General features: G+C 44.9%; 3 protein-coding genes across 9 annotated transcripts in view; 1 reads left to right on the top strand and 2 right to left on the bottom strand.

Moving 5' to 3' along the window:
* The window catches only part of CERS5 (ceramide synthase 5), a 37,238-nt gene extending 33,448 nt beyond the window's left edge, over positions 1–3,790 (top strand). For 2 of the 5 annotated variants that reach the window (XM_050748686.1, XM_050748684.1), the window contains 2 exons: positions 825–927; positions 2,898–3,790. In XM_050748686.1, coding sequence (XP_050604643.1) covers positions 825–927; positions 2,898–2,905 — 111 coding nt within the window. In that variant the 3' untranslated portion in view covers positions 2,906–3,790. Of the gene's footprint in view, positions 1–824; positions 928–1,492; positions 1,778–2,897 lie in introns of those variants that run through there. The other 3 variants (XM_050748685.1, XM_050748683.1, XM_050748688.1) reach the window with 2 other exon arrangements.
* Positions 3,791–9,707: 5,917 nt separating this feature from the next.
* On the bottom strand, positions 9,708–14,746 carry LOC126931024 (developmental pluripotency-associated protein 3-like). The gene has a single exon (XM_050748701.1). The coding sequence runs from the start codon at positions 14,407–14,409 to the stop codon at positions 13,915–13,917; it is 495 nt and encodes a 164-aa protein (XP_050604658.1). The 5' UTR covers positions 14,410–14,746; the 3' UTR covers positions 9,708–13,914.
* Positions 14,747–14,834: 88 nt separating this feature from the next.
* LOC126931026 (cytochrome c oxidase assembly protein COX14) overlaps positions 14,835–19,526 on the bottom strand; it is a 144,039-nt gene continuing 139,347 nt past the window's right edge. For 2 of the 3 annotated variants that reach the window (XM_050748705.1, XM_050748704.1), the window contains one exon: positions 14,835–15,262. In XM_050748705.1, the coding sequence (XP_050604662.1) occupies positions 15,081–15,254 (174 nt within the window). In that variant the 5' untranslated portion in view covers positions 15,255–15,262 and the 3' untranslated portion in view covers positions 14,835–15,080. Of the gene's footprint in view, positions 15,263–16,351; positions 16,406–19,526 lie in introns of all 3 variants that reach the window. The other variant, XM_050748703.1, reaches the window with a different exon arrangement.

Below are 19,526 nucleotides of genomic sequence, written 5' to 3'. Positions count from 1 at the left end.
TATGTTGGCCAGGCTGGTCTCTAACTCCTGACCTCATCATCTGCCCACCTAGGCCTCCCAAAGTGCTAGGATTACAGGCGTGAGCCACCGCACCCAGCCTACTGTTTTACCTTTTAAGATGTGACTTAGATGCAAGAGGGGAGTTCTGCCTTCTTCCTGTCCCTTAGGAATGGCTTTTGTTAGAGGATGATAGGGTTAAGAGTTTTTTAAGAGATGGCCTCAACCATTTCCTATCCCTTACCTACCTGCTTCAGTGGATTTCATATTTTTTCTTTTTGACATGGGGACTTTTTCAAAGGAAATCATATGCAGAGCCACATAAACTGTATAAAAGCAGATTGTTAAGTTGCTTAGAAATGGTGATAGTTCACAAGCCACCACAAGATAACCATGCTGTGATATTCAAGGTATAGTTTATATAAGGAACTAAATATACACCTCACCCCACTACTGTATGAGGCAAGTGTCCTAAGTGAATGGGTATGTAGTATTTCAAATACCCATCTTATGCCAAGAGCCAAAGAAAGGTGCCACTTAATGATAAACTCATAATTGAACTTTGCAAGTTTTGAAGCAGTCAGACTGTAATTAGTCCAAGAGCTAGGGATTTCAGCCTAAAGGAATACAGAATCCCAAGTGGGAGGGGCTCTGCTTGAGCAGGCACTGACACCAGGACCAACTGATGGAATGTGGCCTAGATATTGATGATCTCCTGTATCATTATTCCTTATAGCTGCCATTGGCTCAGAACTTGCTCAGCGTGCCTGTGCATCTTGCTGTAGCTACTGGACATCTCTGTTCTCTCCTGCTTCTTTCCTGACTAGGTGACCTGTCCAGGAAGGATTAAACCCTGTACTCTCCACTCTTTCCTCACCTCCTTCCTTTTTTCTATGCCTGGCGGGAGCTGGACAGTTTCATCTCTTGCATGTAAGTGTATCTGTGCTTCTAGTATTCAGTGAAGCATGTCCATCTGAATGTGGTTCTCCTTCCTCCTGCTCTCCTTTCTGTTCCCTTGTGTTGGTCTCAGAGCATGCCCTCTCTCCTGACTTTTCGGGGCCATTATTGACTAGAGCTGCAGTTGCCAGATGTTTTCCTAAATTGAGGCAAGAATTTGAGTCTACTTTTTTTTGTTTCTGAGACTCTGTTTACCGCAAGTCTAGAGACACTCTGCCCTCTAGTGGAAATTTCCTAAAGGTTAGGTAATCAGTCATCTGAGTTCAGAGGTCAACAGCTATAATCAACTGTAGAAGACCCATCCAACACAAATTCAAGGAGCTGATCCAAAGCAAATGCTCACCTCCTTGGCAACAGCTGTTACAGCTGTGTTCCTTTTCACTTCCTTCTCTCCTTTATTTAAACTACATTTATTATCCTTCAGTTCTGGAGGTCAGAAGTCCGACACAGGTCTCACTGGGTTTCTGTCCTTTACTTCTAGAGTCCAGGGTGGAGTTGTTTTTTTTTTTTGAGACAGAGCTTCGCTCTTGTTGCCCAGGCTGGAGTGCAGTGGCATGATCTTGGCTCACCGCAACCTCCGCCTCTCGGGTTCAAGAGATTCTCCTGCCTCAGCCTCCTGAGTAGCTGGGACTACAGGCATGCGCCACCACGCCTGGCTAATTTTTTTTGTATTTTTAGTAGAGACGGGGTTTCTCCATGTTGATCCAGCTGGTCTCGAACTCCCGACCTCAGGTGATCCGCCCACCTCAGCCTCCCAAAGTGCTGGGATTACAGGCGTGAGCCACCGTGCCTGGCCCTTTTTTTTTTTTTTTTTTTTTTTTTTTTTTTTTTTTTTTAAGAGACAAGGTTTTACTCCATTGCCAAGGCCGCTGGCGTACAGTGGTGCAATCATGGCTCACTGCAGCCTCGACCTCCTGGGCTCAAGAGATCCTCCTGCCTCAGCCTCCCAAGTATCTAGGACTACAGATGCATGTCACCATACTCAACTAATTTTGTCATTTTTTATTTTTTGTAGAGACGGGGCTCTCGCCATGTTGCCCAGACTGGTCTCAAACTCTTGGGCTCAAGCAGTCCTCCCCTCTCAGCCTCGCAAAGTGCTAGGATTATACGTGTAAACCACCGTTCCTGGCCCATGGTGGAGAAACTGAAATACTTTGCTTGATATGCAGGACAGTTTAATTGGGAAATGCTGCTGTAATCCAGATGCTTCATTTGAAAATACGAAACAAAAAAGACCATGTTAATAAGCATTCACAGATGGTAGCATGATTAGAACTGGGATTCTTTTCTCATTGACTGCCAGTCCATTTGTGTTTTCACTATACTGTGTATCTTGTGGATGCTGAAGTTTCACAAGAAAAGTGATCTTGCTATTGGGAAAGGGAAGAAGATTGGAAAACAGTGTCGTAGGATAATGGTAGCTGAGCCTAGGAATGGGAAACTACTAAAAAAGGCCTGTTATGGATCAGCTTTGGGGATAAAGCAAAACAGCATAACCAATATGAATAAATGCATTGTCCACAGCCACCAGAAGATAGAAGCACTGCTGACAGTCATATGTATTGTTCATGTTGGCCTTCCCTGTTCTTTGAAGTGGAAGAAGAGAAGGGGTGTCTGGAGTTTCCCTGAAACCTAAACCAGGTCTCAGTGAGGATGTCAGTTCTCTTAGGCTGGTCCTGAAAGACACACCCCTCTACCAAAGTAGCTTCTATTCCATAGAGAACAGAATTGGAGATGGCAAGGGAGAAAACTAGAAAGCAGGCGAAGCATAGTCACAACATTAGCCATAGTCCAGACAATACTTTGAGTTAGATGTCATCAGAAAGCAGACCAGACTGGGAACACAGTGCCCACACCTGGGTTTCTGAGCTTAGGTGTGTCTTACAGTTCTCTCCAGAAAAGTTCTGCCCTCACTTTTCTGTCTTTGGTCTCATCCCACTCAGGTATCTAAGGATGATCGCAGTGATGTGGAGAGCAGCTCAGAGGAAGAAGATGTGACCACCTGCACAAAAAGTCCCTGTGACAGTAGCTCCAGCAATGGTGCCAATCGGGTGAATGGTCATATGGGAGGCAGCTACTGGGCTGAAGAGTAAGGTGGTTGCTGTGGGGACTTCAGTACACATGGACTTGTAGGGTCACTGGCAACATACTCCTCTTGGCCCTTCCCATATCTACCCTTCTGTGACTGGGGGACTACAAGGCACTGAGGAGTATCAAAGAAGCGAATATTTTCACTTTGAAAGAAAACGCTGCCGTTTTGTATTTAATAGCCTCCAAGTTATTTCAGTAATGTTATTTGCTCTGTTTTTGTGTGTTTGTTCATGTGCATTTGTGCATATGCGTGAGTTTCATTGCTGGGGTTGGGGCACAATTCTGGACTGGAGCCATGAGGCCTTCCCTAGTCCCCTTTGAACCCACCTTAGTTCCACATTTGGCTGCATCTTGAATTATACTGACTCCAGACTGTCTCCTCCCTTTTTGCCCTTGGCTCTTGAGGCTCTAAACCCCTGGGCCATCTGAATGGAGCAGCCAAGTTCAGTCCCAGATTTCTGCACTGTTCCTCTTTCACAGCTAGAATACGTTGCATGATGAAGTTGTATAGAAACAGAACCATGGATGGATGGCCAGGATTACTGTGGTCCCTAGCTAGATCCCCTTCCTATCACCTGATAGCAACAGGGACAGCTGCCAATACCCTACTCTTTACTCAATGGTACCCAGGGAGGGGGCATGGGAAGAGGGTGAGCTGAGGGCTGGAGGAGGACAACAGCCACTGGGTGAGCTGTTCACGGTCTTGTACTATTGTTTACTCTGTGATTAAAAGTACTTCAACCCACCTCTACTGTCTCAACCTCTTTAGTGACTATTTCTGCAGTTTCCTGAATCCATAAGCTAATTAAGAGCTTTTCCAGGTCTGATTCAGAAGGCCCTGGACACCAAATTTTTCCTTTCTGTGCATGGTGGGAAGAGAATCAGCCAGGGTGCTTACATTTTAGAGCTTTATGTTTTTTAAGAAAAAGTTAATAGGTTTAGTGGGTCACAAGAAGAATACTGGACAGATTCAACCATGTATATAGTGAAACCAACAAAAGCTTTGGTTGAAAAGCCAAGACGCCATTAGGTAAATACCTTATTTCCTATTTTAGTCAATACAGAGATTGTCAAATAACTTTTTTTTTTTTTTGGTAGAGATGAGGTCTCCCTATGTTGCCCAGGTTGGTCTCAAACACCTGGCCTTAAGCCAAAATGGGGATTATGGGCATTAGCTACCACGTCCAGCCCAATTAACATTTTAAGGTTATGATAAATAAATCTGAGGTGTTTTTTGTTTCAACTCTGTTTTCTCTTTTAGCCCATGGAGAAGCAGTCATCCTAATCCAGACTTTTCTCTGTGGTCTTGGCAAAATTACCAAATATAGTATTCATCTCCCAGAATAATTTTCCATTTGGTGAATGTTCATATTATCAAAATATTTCCACACGTGCTCTTAGGTACATTATGACATATGGAGAGTGTCAGGGAGAGATGAAAATGGAAATAAATAGGTTATTGTTCTAAGAATCAGATACTCACTTGATGTTCATTGACATTATAGGGATATTGACCCTACTAAACTTACCTTACTAACAGACTTGATTTTTAGAAAGACTTACTGTGGGGAATAGGAAAACAAGTTCTAAGTAGTCATTTGGTCAGAGCTAATCAGGAAGACTAAAAATTAGGTCATACTTGGCCGGGCGCAGAGGCTCACGCCTGTAATCCCAGCACTTTGGGAGGCTGAGGTGGGTGATAAATCAGCAGGTCAGGAGATCGAGACCATCCTGGCTAACATGGTGAAACCGCGTCTCTACTAAAAATACAAAAAGTCAGCCAGGCATGGTGGCACATGCCTGTAGTCCCAGCTACTCGGGAGGCTGAGGCAGAAGAATCACTTGAATCCGGGAGGCGGAGGTTGCAGTGAGCCAAGATAGCACCACTGCACTCCAGCCTGGGCAACAGAGTGAGACTCCGTCTAAAAAAAACAAAAAACAAAAAAATTAAGTCATACTTTTAGTTCCTCAACTTGGTATACTGAATAGACTAGTTGTTGTGAAATATGAATGAAAATGCTTTTGAAAATCAGATGAGAGATGTATTTTGTCTTCTGAAATTTGAACAATTGCCTTGTTAATACAAACTGGATTGGTTGGTGTAGCTAATCTGACAAAAGATGCAACTGGATAAAACAATAATAAAAAATAATAGCTAACACATGACGTTTATTACATGCTAGGCACTGTATTAAACACATATGACAATAGGAGGCAAGAGGTTAACCTGCTAAGGTCAAGCGGCTAGTAAGGAGTCAAACCCTTACTATTCCTATCTTACTTACTGTCCCTCTCTATTCCTAACCACCGTACTCTCTATACCGTAATCTAATTAACCACTCTGCAGTCTCTACCAGCACTTCCCAAGATTTCATAATGAGGAAAACTAGATGTTGCAGAAACATTCAGCCAAAGGCAGAGACTGATTCTATTAAATAGTTTGCATTGGATAAATGAAGTAAGATGAGGGTCAACTATCAGAACAGAATCTTGTTCTGAGAAGGAACTGTGTGCAAATGGTTGGGGTGGGGGTGAGAGGTAGGATTCTAGAGAGTTTTAATACAGAGATAGAAGATAACCGTTACTGGTGCTACATAAAACCGTTTTGTAGATGGCCTGAAAGGACCCAAATTAGTGGCCAGTAGGTTAAAGATTCACATCATCTATACCAGAGAGCCAGGAGTATTTTTAAGAGAAATAAGGTGTTACCTCTCCTCTGTTGGCTATAAAAGGGTTTTAACTTTATTATTCTTCTTCTTTTATTAGAGATAGGGTCTCATTCTGTCACCCAGGCTGGAATGCAGTGGCTTGATCATAGCTCACTGCAGCCTTGATCTCCTGGGCTCAAATGATCCTCCTGCTTCCCGAGTAGCTTTATTATTAATTGAAAAATCACTTATGTTTGTATAGTGCTTTACTGCTTAGAAAGTGATTTTTTTTTTTGAGACAGAGTCTTGCTCTGTCGCCAGGCTGGAGTACAATAGCATGATCTCGGTTCATGTTCAAGTGATTCTCCTGCCTCAGCCTCCTGACTAGCCGGATCACAGGTGCGTGCCACCATACCCAGCTAATTTTTGTGTTTTTAGTAGAAACGGGGGTTTCCCCATGTTGGCCAGGCTGGTCTCGAACTCCTAACCTCAAGTGATCCACCCGCCCTGACCTCCCAAAGTTTTGGGATTATAGGTGTGAGCCACTGCGCCTGGCAAAAGTGATTTCACATATAACAATAACCAAGGTTTAAAACACAGGGAAGGGAAGGGCGGGCAGGGCAGAAGGCGGCGGGGAGGGAAGGGGAGGAGAGGGGAGGGAAGGGGAGGAGAGGGGAGGGGAGGGGGAAAAACTGGCTGAGCCAAGTATGTTTAAAAAAAAAAAAAAAAAAAAAATACTTCTGTAGAAATAGGATTATCCCCATTCCATAAATGAGTGTTGTGATTATCTATTAATATGTAACAAACCACCCTAAAACAGTGGTTTAACAGATTATTATTGCTCATGATGTGGTTGGTTGACTGAGCTCAGTTGGAGGGATCTCATGTGGTTGTAGTCAGATTGTAGCTGGGAATGGAGTTACTTATTTGAATGAAGACGCAGCTGCACTGGACATCCAAGATGATTTACTTACCTGGTTTTGCCTGGCTATCAGTCGATGCTGGATTTTCGCTAGGAGCTCAGTCAGGGCTGTCAACTGAAGTGCCTGTACATGCCTCTCCATTATCTTGGGCTTTGCACAGGTGGCTAGGTTCCAAGAGGCAGGAAGCAGAAGCTGCTAGGCCAGTTAGGAGTGTTGTCTAGGCTGGGCATGGTGGCTCGAGCCTGTAATCCCAACACTTGAGGAGGCCAAGGCAGAAGGATTGCTTGAGGCCAAGAGTTTGGGACCAGCCTGGGCACAAGGCGAGACCCCATCTCTACAAAAAATTTTAAAAAGTAGCCAAGTGTTGTGGTGCACACCTGTAATCCCAGCTACTCTGGAGAATCAGGTGGGAGGATTACTTGAGCTCAGAGTTTGAAGTTACAGTGAGCGATGACTACACCACTGCACTGCAGCCTGGGCGACAGAATGAGACCCTGTCTCAAAAAAACAGTGTTGTCTAGTAGTGGCACCCATCACTTCCACTGTATGCTACTGATCAAAGTAATCACAGGGACTGCCCAGATGCAAGGCAGGGTGGTAAGACAGACTCTACTTCTCGATGAAGAAGTGACAAGGTCACTGAAGAGCAGTGGAATGGGAGACATTGCTGCAGTCATCTATGAAAGATTCAATATGCCACAATGAGGAAACCTAGTCTCAGAAGTTGTTTAAAAACAAAAAGGCCAGGTGTGGTGGCTTAACGCCTGTAATCCCAGCACTTTGGGAGGCTGAGGCAGGAGGACTGCTTGAGGCCAGGAGTTTAAGACCAGCCTGGGCAACAAAGGGAGACCCCATCTCTACAAATAATTTTTTAAATTAGCCACAAGTGGTGCCGTGCACCTGTGGTCCAGCTACTCAGCAGGCTAAAGTGGGAGAATCTTCTGAGCCTGGAGGTCAAAACTGCAGTGAGCCGTGATTACACCACTGCACTCCAGCCTAGGTGACAGAGTGAAACCCTGTCTCAAACAAAACAAAAACAAAAAACTAGACTGTCCATCCTAATCCTAAACATAATTACATAAGTTTAGTTAGTGGGTGATAAATGAAGTTCTTCAGACTTTAAATCCAATATTCATAGCCAGGCACAGTGGCTCACATCTGTAATCTCAGCACTCTGGGAGGCAGAAGCAGGCAGATCACCTGAGGTCTGGAGTTCAAGACCAGACTGGCCAACATGGCGAAACCCCATCTCTACTAAAAATACAAAAATTAGCCAGGCACAGTGGTTGCCACCTGTAATCCCAGCTACTAGGGAGGCTGAGGTAGGAGAATCACTTGAACCCTGGAGGTGGAGGAGATTGCAATGAGCCAAGATCGCACCACTGAACTCCAGCCTGAGTGACAGAGTGAGACCCTGTCTCCAAAAAATACATTAAAAAATCCAGTATTCATGCAGGAAAATATTTTCAGTTCAGTAACATAGTCATTAAGTACCTACTTTATATTAGGCACTATGGCAGGAGCTGTAGACACAAAGATGAACAAGATCTGGTTTCTAGCCTCCAAGTGCTCACACTCCAGTAAGGGGGAAATAAAATACAATGTGATAAGAACTATTCTAAATTATTCTTGGCAAGGTGGAGGAAAACTTTAAAGTAAAGCTGGGCCATTAGAGTTAGGTGGAGTTGGAGGAAAACTTTAAAGTAAAGCTGGGCCATTAGAGTTAGGTGGAGTTTTGCCAGGCAAAAAAGCAATGGAAGGGAAGGGTATTATGTTTAGAAGAGACATGAGAGTATATGAAAGATATCAGTTCTAGCTTAATGCAGACTAAAATAAACTGAGACAAACATGTAGAAATGATAGATGAAGTATTTTCTAAGCTGTTTTTTTAAAATGCATAGCAGAGCTTCCAAGAAAGACTAAAGACAAAGGGACTGAAAACTAGAGTGGACAGGAAAATAGCCAATGCAGTTACTGAGGGGATAAGGGAAATGTACCTTAAGGACTTGTTTTAATACAACTAAAGACAAGACTGGCTCCAGGTAGGAAACTGAAACCCCCAGTTAAAGCTGGGACCCTGAAAGAGCGACAGCCTTACTGAAAGAGGGAAACCATCAAAAACCCACCCAGGTGGTAAAAGGAAGAAGCAAGGAAGTTTGAATGCCTAGCCTTGTGGGATCAGGAGATTCTTAAGAATTCTGAATCCTGGGCCTGCACCTTATGTGAATTTTAGAATCTTTCTCAATGAGTGCACTTCCTGTATGGTCTGGAAAACATCACCACCCCCACCAAATCCCCAGCCAAGAAGGTGCATAAAAACTGGTCTCGGATCCACTGTCCACAGGTTTGCTCTGGGGAGACATGTGATGCAGGCAACATGGAACTCTACAGCCACCCACACCCTATAAAAACTCCAAAAGATTGTTTCAGTCAAACCTGCAACCCACGTAACTAATAAAATACTAGTATCCAGAATACATAAGGTACTGCCTACAAATTGTTTTTTCAAAGACGACAACTCAATAGAAAGAGAAGTGGGGCCAGGCACAGTAGCTCACTTTGGGAGTACTTTGGGAGGCTGAGGTGGGTGAATCACCTTAGGTCAGGAGTTCGAGACCAGCTTGACCAACATGGTGAAACCCCGTCTCTACTAAAAATACAAAAATCAGCCTGGCACAGTGGCATGTGCCTGTAGTCCCAGCTACTCAGGAGGCTGAGAGGAGAATTGAACCCGGGAGGTGGAGGTTGCAGTGAGCCGAGATCGCACCACTGCACTTCAGCATGGGCAACAGAGTATCTTGGAAAAAAAAGTACGGGTGAGGGGAGGATATAAATAGGAAAATCCCAGCAGGTAAACATACTAATGGCCAATAAATCAATAAAAAAGTCCTCAAGCTTATGAGATATCAATGATAGGTAAATTAAAATTAATAGAACCACTCAACACTAACAGAATAGGGAAATGCTGGTAAGAGTGAAATTCACATAACCACTTTGGAAAAGCAACTTAACAACTGGTAAAGCTAAATACCAGTAATATTTCCTCCTTTGGAGAAATTAACACATAGGACCAAGTAAACATACAAAATACTCACTGCATTGCTATTGATTTATAAGAGGGAAAAAGTGGGAACAACCCAATAATCCTTCACTAGGGTAATGGAACAAACTGATATGCTCATTCAGCGGCATATTATACAGCAATTACAATGAATGAACTGTTTTCCTGTCAACATGGATGCATTAGTCTGGTTCTCCAGAGAAACAGAACCGGTAAGATACATAGATGAGAGAAAGAGCTTTACTATATGGAATTGGCTTCTATGGTTCTGGAGGCTGAGATGTCCCCAGATGTGCAGGTGATGAGCTGAAGACCCATGAGAGCCAATGGTATAGTTCCAGTCCAGTTCCAAAGGCCTGAAAGCCAAGAGAGCTGATGATATGAGTTCCAGTCTGAGTCCATGTCACAAGGCAGAAGGCTGATTTTCCACCTTAAAGACAGAGATTCTCTCTTAATCAGCCTTCGTGTTCTGTACAGGCAGGCCTTCGATGGATTGAATGAGGCCCAGAAATATCCTGATAGATACACCTAGAGTAAGACCAAATATGTGGGTTCCCTATGACCCAGTCAGGTTGACATGTAAAATTAACCATCATAGCCAGGTGTGGTGGCTCATGCCTGTAATCCCAGCACTTTAAGAGGCCAAGGTGGGAGGATTGCTTGAGGCAAAGAGTTTGAGACCAGCCTGGGCAACAGTGAGACCTCATCTCTACAAAAATAATAAAAGTAACCAGGTGTGGTGGTATGTGCCTGTAGCCCAGCTACTCAGGAGGGCGAGGCAGCAGATCACTTGAGCAGAGGAGGTTGAGGCTGCAGTGAGCTACGATCAGGCCACTGCCCTCCAGCCTGGGCAATGGAGAGGAGACCCTATCTCAAAAAAAGAGGTCTTGCATATCATGATAGGGAATCTGTTATGGACTGCACGTTTGTGTCCTCCTCAAAATTCCAATGTCAAAATCCTAACCCCCAGTGGGACAGCATTATGGGACAGCATTAGGTGGGCTCTTTAGGGGGTCATTAGGTTCTGAGGGTGGACCTCTCGTGATGGGATTAGTGCCCTTATAAGACAAACAAGGAGAGCTTGCTTCCTCTTTCTGCCATGTGAGGACACAGCAAGATGACCATCTGCAAACCAGGAGGAGTGTCCTCATGATACACTGGATCTGCTGGCATCTTGATCCTGGAGTTCCCAGCCTCTAGAACTATGAGAAATAAATTGCTATTACCATCTATGGTAATTTGCTTCAGCCACCCAAACCAAGACACTGACCTTGACCCAGTAGCCAGTGGTTCTCATCTATAAAGCCCAATACCTTTTGCATTTTTTGGTTTTTGGGTTTTTGTTTGGTTTTTTGTTTTGTTTTGTTTTTTTGAGACAATAGTCTCATTATGATGTCCAGGCCTGATTCAAACTCCTGGGTGGGATCAAGTGATCATTCCATCTCAGACTCCCAAGTAGCTGGGATTACAGGCATGTCCCATGGTACCCAGCCTTTGGGCTACTTTCTGTATTTACAACACACCCCCTACCTTTTTTTTTTTTTTTTTTTTTTTTAACTGAGCCAGGGTCTTGGCTAGGCGCCGTGGCTCACACCTGTAATCCCAGCACTTTGGGAAGTCAAGACGGGTGAATCACTTGAGGCCAGGAGTTCGAGTTAACCAGCCTGGCCAACATGGTGAAACCCCATCTCTACTAAAAATACAAAAATTAGCCAGGTGTGGTGGCACACACACATAGTCCCAGCTACTCAGGAGGCTGAGGCAGGAGAACCGCTTGAACCTGGGAGGCAGAGGTTGCAGTGAGCTGAGATTGTGCCACTGTACTGCAGCCTGGGTAACAGAGGGAGACTGTCTCAAAAAAAGAAAAAAAAGACAAGGTCTCACTCTGTTGCCAGGCTGGAGTGCAGTCATGCAATCATGGCTCATGGTAACCTCTAACTCCTTGGCTCAGGCAATCCTCCCACCTCAGCCTCCCAAAGTGTTGGGATTACAGGCGTAAGCCACTGTGTGTGGCCTTACAACACTCTACTATCCTGTGCAGACTGATATATATTCTGTTGTATCAGAGACTCAAACACTAGCAGCTGTCTCAGCCATTAATGGCACGATTTTCTGAAATGGTGAACAAACTACTGTACAGTCTTGCCTCCATTTAGTTGCATGCCTGCAGAACTGCACAAAAAATACTTTGTTTTTATGTAAAAGGGAGTTAGGTTATATGCTCAGATAAGTATTATATAAACTTTTTTCACCTACCAAATATCTAGGACATCTGATAGTTGTGCAGGACTTAGGACAATTCGTTGTACAAGACTACCTCAGGGGCCAGGTACAGTGGCTCACGCCTGTAATCCCATCACTTTGGGAGGCCAAAGCGGAAGGATCACCTGAAGTCAGGAGTTCAAGACCAGCCTGGCCAACATGGTGAAGCCCTGTCTCTACTAAAAATACAAAAAGTAGCCGGGCACAGTGGCGTGCACCTGTAGTCCCAGCTACTCAGGAGGCTGAGGTGGGAGAATTGCTTGAACCTGGGAGGTGGAGGTTGCAGCGACGTCACTACACTCCAACCTAGGTGAAAGAGCGAGACTCCGTCTAAACAACAACCACCACCAAACCTGAATAGCTGTTTTGGTGTGGGATGGAGGGCCTTAAGCAAGTTTACATACTCAAAAGAAGAGGGTGAATTAGAAAAGGTAATTAAAGGACCAAGGTCCAAGCTTGGTAACAAGACAGATGAAGGCAGAGACTGCAGGTGCTGGTGAGTTGTTCAGGGGATCAGCTATGGGCATATGCTGGACAAGGAAGCAGTGCAGGCAAAGGGGGCTGACCGATGGGGGAAAAATGGAATCAAGAGACCTGAAGTCTCCAAGGTCTAGAGAAGTAGAAATGAGAATATAAGAAAGTTTGTCAAAAAGGACTAATTTGATGCTGGGGTAGGAAAGGTAATATTTGAAAGTGGCACTGAGGATCTGGGAGAATGATGACCCTACTGTGGGAAAGCAGAGCAGGCAGGAGAGCCCTTGGTGACACAGAGGAGATGGGAGTAGAGGGGTTGAGGATATAGGAAAGTTGGTATGCATATATGCATGGATGGATTTTGGTTGGCAGGGTCTCTGTCACCTGAGCTAGACTGCACTGGCACGACCATAGCTTACTGCAGCCTCAGCCTCTTGGGCTCAAGTGATCCTCCAACCAGACTACAGGTATGCATCACCATGCCTGGCAAATTTTTCAAATTTTTTTGTAGAGACAGGGTTTCAACCATGTTGCCCAGGCTGGTCTCAAACTCCTGGGCTCAAGGGATCCTCCTGCTTCAGCCTCCCAAAGTGGTGGGCTTATAGGTGTGAGCCACTGTGCCCAGCCGAAAGTTGGTGTTTTAAAATTATAGAAGAGGTTTATGAGCAGGGGCAAAGGTCAGCGCAGTCTGCACATGAGTGTATGGGAGAGGACAGGTGTCCAGAGGGGCTGATATTCTGGTCAATCACCAAGAATGAGGTGAACCAGCTGAGCCTCAAAGCTCAAAATGGAATGGTGGCAAGGATCTCTCACTTCCTAATGAGGTCTTGAAAGCATTTTGTTTTCTTTCAAAGCCTTTTCACATCTCTGCAATAAAACCTCCAGGTAGGTTTCCTGGGCAGTAGCACAGTGAATCTATCCTTATGCTCTACTACACCCACTGAGCTTAAGGAGGTGAACTGTTTTACCATACGCTGCCCAACGGCCCTTCCTCTTGGGAACTATCCCTTTTTTTTTTTTTTTTAAAAAAGGTACTCAAATGTCAACTTTATTATTTCTATATAAACACCTTTTTGTACTGAAAACCATAAAAATAACAAAGTTTGCTGTGATTGCAATCCAAATTTTTGAAAGCCAGAAAATCTAGTTATTATGCTATAGCCAAACTACCTAATGCTTTCTTTATCCACAAGTAACTTTGCTTCAATTTCTTGATGTTGGGTTTCATCTCACTGACTTTGGGCTTCTAAGACACATGGGAATACTTAAGTCGTCTTTGGGTCAAATCAAACAGTAGAGCTAAAGTTATTCAAATACATTCAAATGACACAGATCCCTTACAAATTACTAGTATCACAGTAGGAAGAAAAAGATACAAGAAGAAAAATACATCCTAGAACTCATTAATATTGTTGGTGTATAGTCTATACTAGCATAGAGTAGCTTTCACAACCTGCTATATAAAATTACCAGCAAGAAGAAAAAGGTGCAAGAATAAGTCTTATGGCTGAAGTGGCTTGGTGTCATAATTCCCTATTCTAGCATTCTCAGAAGGATCCCATCCGTTGGACACGCAGAAACTGCAGGGACATCTGAATGGTCTTGATTCCTTCCTAACTCCCTTAAGCCCAGTGTTTGTTAGTATTCTTTCACGCGTACGAACTCTGCCGAGTAACATGTATCTGAATCTTGCCATCCTTTCTCTCTGCACAGACAGCAATGTTCTTACTCCTCTCCTCCTGTAAATCAAGTCATCTCTGATTTCCCTGAGGACTGGTGCTCTTGCAGCAATTCCATCTATCATTCGATGGAGTGAATCTTCTGATAGAGGGGAAGGGGATTCGTTACTGGCGTTGATAGTCAAGTTACTAAGGTTCTTTATCAATATCTCGGAACAGATTTCAGAGGCCCCTGAATCGTCCTGAGAATTTTCTTGGGTCAGCATTTGTGAAGACTCTGGGATGGAGGTTGGATTAAACTGCTGTGATGGGTCCATCTGCGTCTTGAACAACACTAAGCTTCTCCTGGATCTTTGAAACCGGGAACTATCCTCCTTTGCTGCATGCAGTTTGATTACAGTTGTCAAACAAGGGCCTCTACCCTCCTCGATGTAGAGGTGCACATGTGGCCATGCTGGCCAGAGTAACCAAATACCTAGATCCAGTAATCAGCCCAGGAATGGGCACTACCCAGAGAAAAGCTTCTTACAGAATTCTTTCAGGGGATTTATATAAATCCTGGGACAATCTTTCCTCTCAGATCATGAGGGTAGATACTACCCCTGGAGCTGTATATCACCCACTTCACGGGTGCTAAGGGCTCGAGATATGGTAATCCAGTCTATACCCAGAAAACTGGTAGACAAGGCTCCCCTTTTGTGGTTCATACACTATTTGGGTAAACAAAAAACACCAAGACACAGACATGGCAAAATATTTAATGTCTGTAGGTGTACCTCACACTCACATTGCTATTATGATTCAACAGCCTCCATAAACTGTCAAACTGGCACAGACTGGCAGAACCAGAGAAATTACAGACACTTTCTTCCAACAGAGTTTGAAAACCATCAACGCTCTAGTCCTGTTGACCTGGAAATGGTGGCAGGTGAAGTCTCTCCACAGCATGCCTTGGGCCTCTCTGCTCAGGAGAAAAAGCCCCCCAGATCTACAGGATTCCTGAGGTCTTCTGTTCTTCTGCCGCCTGGCGCTGGGCCCTGCGCTGCTGGAAATAGTGGTAGATTCCGACACTGCAGAGGTACCCCCCATACACAGTAAGGAGCATCATGGAGGCAGAGAAGGTCTTATAGCCAATGTCAGCTAGCTGCTTGCCAGTTGGCATCTTGTCTCCTACAAAGACAGATTGAATTTAGACCTGAGGATAAGGCCTCATCTGCATGGCCCATCTCCCTGTTTAAAGCCATTCCATATCTTCTGCACCCTTCTTGGTCTGTCTGCACTCTATACTGAATAGCCCCTATATCTAAGTAAAGTCTCATAAGGATACTGGAAGATATCATTTAGGAACTCTATGATTCAAAAGGACAAATAAAATCTGCGTACAAGATATAGAAACAAGCCTGGAACCAGGTGCCTCTGAATGTCATCAAAGCCAACACTTGGCCTTCCATGCCTGCGGAGAGAAGTAACGGGCATGGACCAGCCTGGACTGCTGGGGTTTGTTTTGTTTTGAGACAAGTTCTCACTCTGTTGCCCAGGCTGGAGTGCAGTGGCGTGAGCATGGCTCATTGCAGCTTCAATCTCCTGGGCTCAAGCCCACCCTCCCACCTCAGCCTTCCAAGTAGCTGAAGCTACAGGTGTGTACCACCACACCCGCCAGTTTTTCTATTTTTTTGTAGAGACGGGGTCTTGCTATGTATGTTGCCAGGGCTGGTCTTGAACTCCTGGGTTCAAGTGATCCTCCCACCTTGGCCTCCCAAAGTGCTGGGATTCTGTACAGGCGTGAGCCACTGCACCAGCCAGGGCTGCTCTAACTGGTAATATTCAGCAAGCATCAGTTTGTCTAGCTAGGAGGGAACTAATGGAGGTAGCAGAAATGAAATATTTGCAGTGAATTATTCTCTCTAGGAAGATCAAACGGGAATCTTTCAGGCAATATCCAATTTGTTTCCCCATAAAAACAATCTTATTCATGGTGGTTAGCTTTCCAAGTCAACATTAAAGCTTGTTTAAGCCATAATATAACTGAAATAGTGTCAAAAGTACTTTTATATTATTTCAATTATACTTAACCTTCTACAGCATTAATTCTACGTTCTAAACTCAACACTAAGAACCTATTCCACAGGCTAAAAAGAAACTTACTGAGTCCCCAGCAAATTGTTAACTCACATTTGCATGAGATAAATTACCTTAATTTAACTGTTCCCTGGATATTCCAAGCTAGGAAACGAGAAAGTTTAGTAGAGAATCCCTTACCTGGAACAAAATGTCCCTCAATTTGGGTCCATGAATGTGTTCGTAGGTGCTACTCTGTTGAGGGAATTGAAAATAAAAGATTGACTGAAATCAGTGAGATAGGTTTCTTAAAAGTCAAGAACACTACCTCAATAAAAAAAAATGTATTTTATATATGTTATATATATAATATATATTTTATATCATATATATTTTTTTTATTGAGACAGAGTCTCACTCTGTCCCCCAGGCTGGAGTGCAGTGGTGTGATCTCGGCTCACTGCAACCTCCGCCTCCCAGGTTCATGCCATTCTCCTGCCTCAGCCTCCCCAGTAGCTGGGACTACAGGCACCTGCCACCACACCCGGCTAATTTTTTGTATTTTTAGTAGAGACGGGGTTTCATCATGTTAGCCAGGATGGTCTCGATCTTCTCACCTCGTGATCCACCTGCCTTAGCCTCCCAAAGTACTGGGATTACGGCATGAGCCACCGCGCCTGGCCAAAAATACATATATATATATATTTAAAGAAACAACAACCAGAGCATGGTTTCCGTCAAGGACAGGGTGGGGGTATGTGCAAGCTGCATGAAGACCGACAGAAATAGCAGCGAAAGGCAAGACTGTGTTCAGAATGCCAAGGTGGGACCGGGCGCAGTGGCTCATGCCTGTAATCTCAGCACTTTGGAAGGCCGAGGCGAGCGGAACACCTGAGGTCAGGAGTTCGAGAGCAGCCTGGCAAACATGGTGAAACCCTGTCTCTACTAAAAATACAAAAATTAGCTGGGCATGGAGGCGCTCGCCTGTAATCCCAGCTCCTCAGGAGAGTAAGGCACGAGAACTGCTTGAACCTGGGAGGCGGAGGTTGCAGTGAAGTGAGATTGCGCCAGTGCACTCTAGCCTGGATGACAGAGTGAGACTCCATCTCAAAAAAAAAAAAAAAAAGGTTAGGGTATGGTGGCTCACGCCTGTAATCCTAGCACTTTGGGAGGCTGAGGCAGGCAGATCACAAGGTCAGGAGATCGAGACCATCCTGGCCAACAGGGTGAAACCCTGTCTCTACTAAAAATACAAATAATTAGCTGGGCGTGGCAGCGCACGCCTGTAATCCCAGCTACTTGGGAGGCTGAGGCAGGAGAATAGCTTGAACCCAGGAGGCAGAGGCCACAGTGAGCCGAGATCGCGCTGTTGCACTCCAGCCTGGTGACAGAGCAAGACTCTATCTCAAAAAAAAAAAAAAAATTAGCCCAGCATGGTGGTGCACAGCTGCGTCCCTGCTACTCAGAGGCTGAGACAGGAGAATCTCTTGAACCCAGGAGGCAGAGGTTGCAGTTGAGCCGAGATTGCATCATTGCACTCCAGCCTGGGCAACAGAGCAAGATACTGTCTCAAAAAAAAAAAAAAAAAAAAAAAGAGCCAGGGTGGAAGCCAAGAGGGGAGGACCCAAACATCAACCAATTCTTCAAATACTTCCTTGTTTTTCTCGCTGCCATACTAATTCTAGTTACTGCCAACAACCTTTTCCAACTCTTCATTGGTTGGGAGGGCGTAGGAATCATATCCTTCCTGCTAATCAGCTGATGACACGCTCGAGCAGACGCCAACACAGCAGGGACCTTCGGACCAGTCCTGAGGAGCCTCGAGAGAACTGGGCTCCAATAAGCCTGCCAGTGAGGCCTAAGAGGACTCTATTTTTAGTTTTGGCAGCTTGCTCTCCACTTACTGGCTCTCAGCACTGTAGGCAGAGACACTTAAAATCCCGCCCCTTACCACAGCCATGTGCACATACACGCCAAAGCATACACACAAACAAAACAAAGTCGAGAACCTGGGCAGGGCACGGTGGCTCACACTTGTAATCCCATGCTTTGGGAGGCCGAGTCAGGAGGATCACTTGAGGCCAGGAGTTTGAGACCAGCCTGGGCAACATAGTGAGACCCCATCCCCACAAAAAAAATTTTTTACATTAGCCAGGCATGGTGGCATGTGGCTGTAGTCCCAGCTACTCAGGAGGCTGAGGTGGGAGGATTGCTTGAGCCCAGGAGGTCGAGGCTGCAGTGAGCTGAGATCGTACCACTGCACTCCAGCCTGGGTGACAGAGTGAGACCCTGTATCAAAAAACAAAAAAATATGAAAGTAAAGCTCAGGATTCGCTGGTTTAGAGGGGTCAGACATAGGTACAGACATGTAAATGCTTCTCAGAGTAAACCCTAAGGGCTGAACATTGCCTTTGAGGCAGGCCTTGAGTGTGGACCCCAAGCTGAGCTGAGGCACAGCTTCTTTGAAATATAATCCCACTATGGAAACTGATATTAAGTAAAGTCAGAGGAAGAATAGTAAGTGACACAAGTTCAAGATGAGAAATGACTGTGTTCAGGTTTGAAATCTGAGGTTCTGAGGTTTGAAATGGCCCCAAGCTGTGCATGCAACAGTGAACAAAACACACACCCACGAAGTTGGACATTAAGGTAGAAAACACACACACCATGGAGCTGAATACTAAGCCCCCTGCAGCCTTCAACTTCCCTGTCACTTATTATTCCTATTCCCACTCATCACCCTAGCTAGATGCTTAACAATTATAGGACCACCTCTTCCAAGGGCTGGAGGAAAAGAGCTGGAAGCATTCACCAACCAACAAAAACAGGATGGTACAGCTTGGCTAGAAAAGTGACATAAAACCAACTAACAGACATAATCCTGCTGTCTACAACCTTACCTTCCCTCTCTCATCTTAATCCATCCTATGGTCTTCCCTAATACCCAATTAGCAACAACTCTTCAGGCTGGGCGCAGTGGCTCACACCTATAATCCCAACACTTTGGGAGGCCGAGGTGGGCGGATCACCTGAGGTCCGGAGTTCGAGACCAGCCTGGCCGACATGGCAAAACCCTGTCTCTACTAAAAATACACAAATTAGCCGGGCGTGGTGGTGATGCCTGTAGCCCCAGCTACTCAGGAGGCTGAGGTAAGAGAATCACTTGAACATGGGAGGCAGAGGTTGCAGTGAGCCAAGAGAGAACCACTGCACTCCAGCATGGGGGACAGAGCAAGACTCCATCTCAAAAAAAAAAACAAAAAAACTTCTTCAGATTCTGAGCTAAAGCAGTGGTAGCAGTAGAAATGGAAAGGACAGATGCAGAAGTTACTCTGGAAGTAGAAAAAGATTTATCAATGGAATGGATTAGGGCAAA

Source organism: Macaca thibetana, chromosome 11 (assembly GCF_024542745.1).
Source record: "Macaca thibetana thibetana isolate TM-01 chromosome 11, ASM2454274v1, whole genome shotgun sequence".
Classification (NCBI taxonomy): domain Eukaryota; kingdom Metazoa; phylum Chordata; class Mammalia; order Primates; family Cercopithecidae; genus Macaca; species Macaca thibetana.
Note: the sequence above shows the minus strand (reverse complement) of the source record. Positions and strands in the feature narration are given on the sequence as shown.

Coding starts and splice junctions, on each gene's coding strand:
- LOC126931024 (XM_050748701.1), bottom strand. CDS start 14,409: ATGGACCCATCACAGCAGTTTAATCCAACCTCCATCCCAGAGTCTTCA.